At 32.2% G+C, this 10280-nt stretch overlaps 1 protein-coding gene across 1 annotated transcript; it reads right to left on the reverse strand.

Annotated features, from left to right (window-relative positions):
- Positions 1-8559: 8559 nt before the first annotated feature.
- On the reverse strand, positions 8560-9144 carry LOC117917089 (transcription factor PCF1-like). Its single transcript, XM_034833315.1, has one exon. It carries the CDS (start codon positions 9142-9144, stop codon positions 8560-8562), a length of 585 nt encoding a protein of 194 aa, XP_034689206.1.
- Positions 9145-10280: the final 1136 nt, after the last annotated feature.

Consider the following 10280-nt stretch of genomic DNA (forward strand, 5'->3'; position numbering starts at 1 on the left):
ATATAGAGAACGATGACAAAATAGATCTAAAACACATGTCAAAATTAACAACTATGAGTTCATGTCTTAACATGCAAAACCACTTAAATGTAGTCCAAACAAGTTATTTTAAATTTTAATTTGTATTCGCATTTTAAAATTTTCAATGACTTTAACAATGAAAAGAGAAAATTAATCGCATATAAGAATGCTAAGTATAATGTGGAAAAATCACTTACAACGTTTCCTAGAAACTTAGATAATGTAAAAAATCACAAGGTCAAATGGTTGTGAATAAGTACATTATAAAGGTAAGAGAATGCATAAAAAATTACTATATTTGGATGTTCTTGCTCTTTTGTGGCCTTATACCAATAAGAACTTGCACAAATCATGTCTTCAATACATCACTTCACATTCCCTAGTGGGTGCCTCGACTTTGTGGTAAGACTACTATATCAATGTCATCCTCTTTTTTGTTGAAGCCCTTTCAAGATGGAGAACTATGACAAAAAGAATGACAATGCTCTTTTGTGTATCTTCTATCTTAGGAAAATCTCATATTTATATCAAAATCCTAAGAGACAATTTTGGAGACCTTTTGTATAATTAAGTTACCAAAATATACTTGAAAAAAAATTGAAAATAGTTGAAACATGTGAGGAAGTGGCCTAGTGTTCAAAAAGCTGAGGGGGTGTTAATTTGAATGTACTAAGCAAGACATTTAAATGTCCTGAGGAAATTAAACCTCCTTGAGCAAGACATTTGATCGTCCTGACGTTTGATCCCGTATTCAAATGTCCATGCCTTATTTTGTGCACTTGGATCTCTTTTTCTATATTTTCTATAAAATTTCACCAAGTACTTATATCTTAATTATTCCTTATACTTTATTTACCTCAAAATGTATACATACCACAAATTCAGTTTGAAGCAACTCAAACTTGACTATAACCAATAAGACCTTTGGTGGAAAAATACATTAAATATAGTACAGTAATGGAATAAAATTGCTAACTTAGACTAATAATAATATTCTTCTCTTGAAATTTTATGACAAAACATAAGATTTCAATAATGCCCCAATCTCTCAAACAAAACCTCATTAAAACCTAAAACTATAGTGTCTTGACCATCTTCTACTTTTCAACATTCTCATTGTTAATATGTGGTTGGCACACACTCAAATAAGAAAAACCAGTGAAAAACATTAATGTGTGTGTATATATATATATATATTATTTATTTAGAGAGAGAGAGAGATAGAGGATGAATTAGGGATTTAATTGGTGTTGTAATTATTGTGAAATACTAGGTGAAATGTGGCTTAAGAATGGACCAAAGTGGTTAGTAATTAAATTAATGGAGAAACAACTAATCAAGTTGCTAAAGTAGCAGGTAGCAAAGAGAGCTACTGGAAAAGGTTGCAGTTGAGTTAGCTGCTTACTTATTATAGAGTGGCTGAGAATGAGCAATCGATGAAGCCACCCATGCTGGTTGTGTTGGCCATTTGTCTACAGGAAATTAATTTAAAAAGTGCTGGTTGTGATGGTCTAGAAATTTCTCAATATATGATATCAAGCATGTTTAAAAATGATTGATTTGTTGAAATATGTTGTTCATATCTTGCAATAGAAATTATAATGCTTAGAACTAACTCTGAATTGCAACATTAACAACATGGAAAAGGGATAGGCATTGAAAAGTCAGAGAAAAAGCACCATGATAGATAGTCTTATAAAATTAATAAGGGAAGTGGTCATTGAGTGAGAACCCCTCAAGAAAGAAGAGTAAAATCCTTAAGATGAAAGATCCGAAACCACCTTAGGAAGATTCTTGTTTGGTTATAACATGGATATGGATGTATGCCCCTAGTTGAGAATTCCTAAAATATAGGTTTTGATTATTATGATTAGTACATGGATATATGGTAAATTGAAACTGATTGGTTTAAGTGGCTTTCAACGATTATCTGTTGGATAAGAATTTGTATTTACTAGATGAATATTTTCAAATGCTTAGATTTTATAGTGGGATCCTTCTCTATTGAGCCATACTTCACCCTTTTCAAAAATAGCTCAAGTTGTACAAGTAGAGAGAGGAAACATTTGATATGAAACTTTTGTTAGTTGCTATTAATGTGATGCTTCCTTATTTAGATAGTTTATGATTACTGACATTATAACAATGTGCTCTTATTATACTGTATATAAAAATTCGAGGAGGTAATTCTCATTTTGGTTATGTTTAGGTATTTGGTTTGATGTATGCAAAGTAGCTTTTTAGTTGTTAATTGAGTTCCCACTGCTTAAAATCACTCAGTGAATGTTTAAAGATAAGTTCCAAGTGCTTAAACCGTTGGAAAATAGGTTAAAAACTATTCGAAATGTGAATTGGCAGATGAATTGGGTGCTTAGACATGCGCATGGAAAAAGGCTAAGCAAGCTACTGAGCAGCTTTGCGCAAAGCTTGAGATAGGTGTATTCTCATGGAAAAACCTGAACAAGATAAAAGCTTAGGTAGAAGGAAGCTCTAAGTGAGCTTGCTCAAGGCGTGCTTCCCACTTAAACCCCACCACGAATTTGTAGGCAAACTTGGCTTCCTTGGGCAGATTTCCCTGACATAACTTCTCAACCTTGTATAGGTAGCATGGTATCTATGTTGACATTGCCATTGTTTTACATTTTGTTACTTATTTCTTCATTTACTTGTTCGTCATTTCTCCATTTACTTTAAATTTACAACATAAATGACATAAAACACTCCATTTAAAATTAATAAAAATTCTTCCAAAAACACATTTTAAGTAACTTAAAAACTAATTTTCCAATTTTAGTCATAAAATAACAAGTTTCATTAGAAAATTGTCGAAAATAACTTACATGAGCAAGGCTAATAAAAATAAAATTTTCAAAAAAAAAAAGAACATTTTTAGTTTTACCAATATGAAAAAAAAACACCAATTTTTATCTCAATTTAAGAAATACTTGTTAAAAAGTTAAGATAGATAAGTTAGTATATAATTTGAAGTTTTTCGACCTAAAGAGTGATGTTTAAAAAGCTTACAAATGATAAAATTTAACCAAAAAAACTATAACCTTTACTTTGGTTCATACTTCAAGTTCTAAAATTTTAAGTTGACATTGGATATCATGCTAAACCATGATTTTAGACCTTAGGGACTGAAACATTAGGAAAAAGAAAAACACAGCCCCTTCCAAAAAACCCAACGTCCTTTTTGTCACGAAAATTACAATTTGGAAAAGTAGAGACATATATATAAACAAATATAAGTAAATCATATTTAGAGTGATATATATATATATATATATATATATATGGAATGGAATTAATGAGCCAAGACTATAGATTAATCACAATAAAAATGTCCCCCAATTGCAAGATCCTAGAATCTATCATGTCTAATCTTATTCTAAGGTAGAAATACCTAGAAATTTTCTAAGATTCTCAAACCTAAAGGCTGACATCTAATGATTTAGTAAATAGATTAGCCAATTGGCCTTTGGTAAAGACATGATTCTTAATAAAATGAACAAATAATACTGTCCTTAGATATGTGATCTTAAACTCAAAAACATATCAATTTGATCCCCCTAAATCTAAGACCTAAATTTAATGTCAAGGATAAAAGTACATTAATTAATAAATAGGTCCTAAAATTAATAAAATAATAATAAAATAAAAAATAAGAAGACTCTTAGGATGACGTAGCCTAAGGATAAAGAATGAAAACTAGACCTTGAATTATGAAACAAAATATGCTATCTAGAAGATGAAGCTCCAAAAATTTATTGGAAAATGAAATCCTAAGAAAGTCTAAAGGATTAGATTTATCACTTACTAGGCTTAAATCTTGAAGAGCAATTAAGTCATCTTTTTTTATCTAAATTTGCATTGGTCTAAGAGGTGTGTCTATCGGATTCTTTCCTTTCTTAAACATAATATGAGACCTACCACCTTTCTTAATATTCAAAATATGATGTCTAAGGTATCAAACTTACTCATTAGTCTATTAATACAAGTTTGAAAATTGTTTGAAGAGACTATTACAACACTTACTAGAATAATATATAGATTTATTATATGTGGTGTATTTAGGGGCTTGTTCAGAGGTCGATTATACTGAACAATAATTTTTTTTAGGTTTTACGATTCTACTTGTGGGACTTCAAAGTTACTATTGCTCATATGCCTTTTGTCTTCAAAAATTTTCTCAAGAATCATTTTATTTAAAATTTTTGAAGGAGCTAGGGTCAAAATTTTCATTTTGACCCTTTTAGTCCTAGGGTTACTATAACCACTATTAATATACCAAACAAATTCTGCAATGTCTTCTCAAGTATTACATACAAGGAACAACACCCTTCATTATTATTGTGCTAAGTTTTGATTCATTATTGCTATTTCATTTTTCTGCAATCTACAAATTTCTTGACCTTGAACAAAATGTTTGCAAAAGTAGTGCTGGATGAAAGGAAAACTAGCAGTCTTCTATCCTCCTTCCCTACTTCATCTTCAAACCCTATTTGGATTGAGGAATATAAAAAACTTCATTTTTCCCATTCTTAGAAGTCCTTAAATTATTATTTCATCCAACATGTTCATCCCTTCTTCCTATACAAATTCCTCCAAAAAAAGCATAAATTTGATAAACTTGTTCTAAAGGAGCCATGTCAGATTGCTTCAATTGAACTCTTGACATTGGGGTGATGTCATCAAGATGTTAAGAGACAAAGTAAAAGAGTTCTTCAATTCTCCAATATCCACATTCAAATTTTTTGGTCATGCTTTTCTAAAGGTGAATCTCATTTGTGGATTAGCTCTTAAGAAGGGGTGGATAGGTGCCTCTAAAAATTTTACAAAGGTTAACCCATAAATTTTACCACTCCCCTAATTTTTCTTTTTCTTTTTTTAATTAATTTTTTAGAGAACAACACAAAAAAAATTAAAAAATAAAAGACATTCGTAGACAAAGCAATGCTACTAATAATTAAAAAATGCAAATCACACGCAAATGACATTGACCTAGAATTGTCAATGCACTAAGATAATTGCATTTTTAAAATCTTTTAAATAATTCTCTTATCATCAATCTCCTCTCCATTCAATTTCATTTGACTGACAATAGAAAGAACATGATAGCTAGAAAAATTCTTGTAACTTTTTTGGAATCCCTCATTTTGATGGCATCAAATTTAGATCTAAGAGCTTGGTGCCTCACCATATTGCCTTCGTTATCTTCACTCCTGTAGCTTTGTACCTTAAGTTCAGAGTTTGCTATTGAAATCATTTCAAAAATGGCGTCATGATCCATAGCTTAATACATGAGGAACAACGCCTTGTTGTCCTTCCTCTGGTTTTTTATGAATCCAAAGAATTGTTGTGAAGTCCACTTGATTATCTGTATTTTTATAACCATTTTCTATCTTATCTCCAAGATCTTGGGCACCATATAAGACTTTCATGTGAATATTCCATTGACTACAATTTTTCTACGCATGTTAAATAGAGGGAAGTGTTGGCTAAAACATATTGCTGCTTGATGCCATTGCCAATCTTGCTCTAATACCACGTTGAAACAATGTTTGGGCTCACACAAGAGAAGAAGATCATTTGCTATTCTGAAATAAAACAACTTCAGTTTTTCATTTATTTTTTCCTCTGTAATTTTTCAGCAGTATATACATATATCAATAATACAGATTCCTTAATGCAAAAATTCCTAAGCAACCTTTTAAAGCTTAATTATACTCCTAAAGTCTAATACTCAACAAACGCCACCTTCCCTCTAAAGTACAAAAAATTAATATACCACTTTACCTAATCCCCTTCAAAGAGAAATTCCTCCAAAGTTTTCTGGATGGTTCGGCACTGAGCCCAGCTGGATGACAAAGGAAGTCATAAAGTAAAGATAAACTAGATAAAGTGCTTTTGGTAAGAATAAGATATCATACAAAATGGTTGACTATAGAGCTTACCACCTTTCAAGATTTACCAAATAAAAAGCACTAGTGCAGTGGTCACTGTTTGGTGAATAAGCTATACCGTTCTGCTTCCTCTTGAAAGCACTGACGAGTAACCAATTGGGGGAATCAGACATACAGAATCACAAAAATCCATTGGATCCTTTGTAAGTTATTAAGGTTGAGCTCTGAGTCCAGAACAACATTTATTTATTACTTATACCCACCATGTTAGATAGCTTAAGTGTAGAGAGGACTGCCATAATCCTATTTTAGCTAAAAATATGAACTTAGGGAGATTTGGTCGCTGCCCTACCCATTTCCCTTCAAACCATCTTTATGTTTCAACCAAAGCACTGGCACTGTCAGGAATAAGTTGGATAAACAACAGAACCTTTATGACAGCCATTTTAACCTCTTTTGTACTCATTATACTGAGCTTATCATCCTGGATAGTCCCTACAGATAAGTTCAACCATTCAAAACGTTTGATAGGCTGTGCCAAAAACTCAAGTATGGCCAGCAACAAATTTCCCTAGCTACAGGCTAGAGATACTCTCTAGTTCCATAGAACTGCATATCAACTTGGAAGTGCTTTACATCTCTTCTTGCTACTTAATCCCCCGCAATGACAAATGGTGAAATAAATTTTCTGATTTCAATTTTAAAGCAAAATGATCATCATTGTAGCATTGTTATACCATTGATGGACATTATGCTACTCATTGTTATACCATCCCTGTGTCATTCACTGTCTTTGGTTTCAAAAGGTAACGAATCTTTTACCAAATTATTGACCGAAGATACATCTTAAAATAGTTGTGAGATTTTTAAAACATTGTAGAATTTAAATCTTTGTGTTTATATTAATTTCATAATGTAATTAAAGCTATAGTTAAGTGCAAGGGATGTAGAAAGCTAGGGTTGAGGATGTTATTGGTTGTGGCATCATGATTCTATTAATTTTAAAAATATAACTAAAACCGTTTTTCTTGTCGTTCCTTGTTATATATCTTTCTAGAAAGCCAAAATAAATCGCAATATATGCTAATTGTTAATATGATCTACATTACATTCGTTGTCACTTTTAGCCTCCATTTCAAAGTATAGAAATTATGCATCTCTAATAGTAATGAAATAATTAAAACATAGATAAACCTAAACTGTCATCTTCAAAGTGTCAACTAATATAAGAAAAACCATTATAAACTAGAAAGTTTCAATGACGAATTAATAAAAATTTGGATTGAGAATGATTGTAGAAATGATTTTCGATCTTTTCTATTTATCATTTCACTCCATTAATTTCTTGATGAGAGCCAAAATAATCATCGCTATGATATTACTTCATCATCACTTTTATCTTTCATTTCAAAAGAGGAATTTTTTATCAAACTGTTATGCAGCAAAGCATCATAGTAATGAAATAATTAAAATACATATATAGGAAAATGATAACAATAATTGGTAAACTATAATCTTTATAACAACTGTTAGTACCGGTCTAAAACCGAAAATAATTTTAGACCGGTACTAACAAAAACATTATTACCGACCTAAAACCATTATCAACTGAAAAAATTGGCATGTACCTCCTATATGATATTTAAATTATTAAGAGTATAGGAAAATGATAATAGAGCCATCTTTATAACAGTATACCAATGTAATATACATTTAAAAACCATTATTTCAATCAAAGAAATAAGCTTGGGTGGAAATTGATATATAGCTGAGACACATCTTCAAATTTGTTCATGTCACTTCTCTCCTGATTTCTTGTCTTCATCCATCCGTTAAACCTCTATGCTTTCCACCCAAAAATAATTCTGTAAACTTCATTGCCAACTCCCCATATGTCTCTTTCAAATTGCAGCATTTGATACACATTTTCTTAAGCAATCAAGTCTCTTCCCTTCCAGGCTCCTCTCTGTTCAAAGTTCCATTACTGAAGAAACCCTAGTTGTTTCTGGTGTTTCTGACTTCAGGAGATGAAGTTCATGAGCCCTTGGTAGATTTATTCTTGGAACTTCTTGATTTATGTATCATTTCAACTCACAGAAAAGCTAGCTATCCAACTTTGGCACTAAAACTCTACTGGTTCAATTAAGTTACAACCAAAGCACAGTCACTGTCAGGAATAAGTTGGATAAACAACAGAACTTTATGACAGCCATTTAACCTCTTTTGTACTCATTATACTGAGCTTGTCATCCCGGATAGTCACTGCAGATGGGTTCAACCATTCAAAACGTTTGATAGGGTGTGCTTTTATGACACAACAAACTTAAACACCAAAAATGAAAAATACATTAATATTATGATTGTTGTTATTGATATTAATATTCTAGAAGCCACAAGCTAGCGAGTTAGACTTCAAAATGAGTTGGGGTTTCTTTGTCTCTCAAATGCCAATGAGATCCATTCTTGAAACCTCGGGTGAATCACAACAAACAGGAAGAAGAAAATGGACTCGATTATTCAAAACCACCATTCATACACCAATACTGCAACTGTTGGCCCTTACGACACTGATGTTTATATAACCATGATTAAACACGCTGACGAAATTCCAGAAACCCAACATCCAAACACTCTAAAAGAAGAAATCATTATCCTCAACCCTGGAGGATTCCATCAACAGAGAAGTGAACGGCATGTTCACATATGCCCTCGGAAACAGCTCAAGTTCACATCCATCATCCGCCATGTCCCCCGCCATAAACCCTCCCAGGCACTCCAGGCCGGTAGTCCCCGATGCGGGGATCGCATTACAGGAACTCGACACCTGTCCCAATCCAGCCGGCGGAGCCATCAAAGGGACAGGGTCAATCACAGCGGCAGGAACTGGAGGGACAACAGGAACGGCAGGGACTGCAGAAACACCATTTACAGCGGCACCTGCGGTGGTCCCATGAGGAGCAACAGTGGCCTCTTTGGAGCGCGCAATATGGGCTTCCACGGCAGCAGAAGTCACGTGGGAGAGAAGCCAGGCAATGGTTTGGCCGTCTGTACGAAGTTTAAGTTCCCTGGTGAGCTGAAAAATCCTAGCAGCGCAGATGGCCGGAACCCTAACCCGTCGGCCTCTGCCCTCCACTTTCTTATGGCGGTCCTTGACAGGACGCCTGACTGAGACAGATCGGCGGCGCTTAGAAGGCGATGACTTCGAAGAAGATTCCATGAACAGACAGACCAAAATAAGAAAAATGTAATTGATAGGGTTTATGTACAAGAAGAAAGTGTTTCCTTGGGCGTCTATTTATAGTTCAAACTTTGGACGATATGTACGTGAAAATGCACCAATCACAACTCACAACTGCTTCCTCCTGTTTTTCACTCTCTTCTTGCATTCTACTTTGATTTTTTTTTTTTTTTTTTGGTAATAAATCCTATTTTACTTCATTTTTAGTCATTTGGATTTTGATGAAAATATATATTAATTAAATATTTAAATCCAGGTGAGATTTTATGACATTTTTGTATTTATTTATTAGGATTGCAAATCCATTCCATTCATCTCTTGTGGGGTCCATTCCTAGAAAAAAAAAGGAAAATCCACAAATGGAAATGGTTGCAATAAAAATAATTTTCTATCTATATATTTATTTATCATACCGTGTAATAGCTACATCTCCGTTTCTAATACTATTTGTGATATTGCCAATGTCACAAGTGAATTTTTCAACTTCAAATTATGTTTTTAAGATAGATTTTATTTCTATTAAATTCATATAAATTTTCATAATTCTGAAAAAATATTATTTTTCAAAAAAATCCCAATATTTAAAATAATTCTTATATATTTTATGCTTATGAACCTTAATTCATTTTTATTAATTATATCTACAAAATGTAATCTTTACCTAGAAGGATAAATTAAATAAGATAACCAATATAATTTATTTATTTTTGTATAAATCTTATCTTTAAAATACTAATTTTTGGATAAACTATTCTTATGGGAATGAAAATTGAAATTTTTGGATTCAAATTCATAATTGTGACAGTTTAATTACTGTTATTATTTATGATTGGAAACTGAATTGGATTCCAAGTCACCTTTTACCTGTCACATTGTTGTATTTATTTAATGTAGGGCATGTTTGTTTTGCTTTCTATTAGCCCTTATTTTCCCTTTACAGCTGGGCAAATTTTCTCTTTCTTCCAAACGAAAGGAAATTAATTTTTGTTAAGAGTAATAAGTCTCTTTTCCCAATAATGCTATTTCTAGAGTATATATACTTCAATTTTCATGAATGGATATTGAGTCTTGTATGATTGGAAAGATTTAAAATTTTATAACACTTGAAAATATTT

Source organism: Vitis riparia, chromosome 6 (assembly GCF_004353265.1).
Source record: "Vitis riparia cultivar Riparia Gloire de Montpellier isolate 1030 chromosome 6, EGFV_Vit.rip_1.0, whole genome shotgun sequence".
In the NCBI taxonomy this organism is placed as follows: Eukaryota; Viridiplantae; Streptophyta; class Magnoliopsida; order Vitales; family Vitaceae; genus Vitis; species Vitis riparia.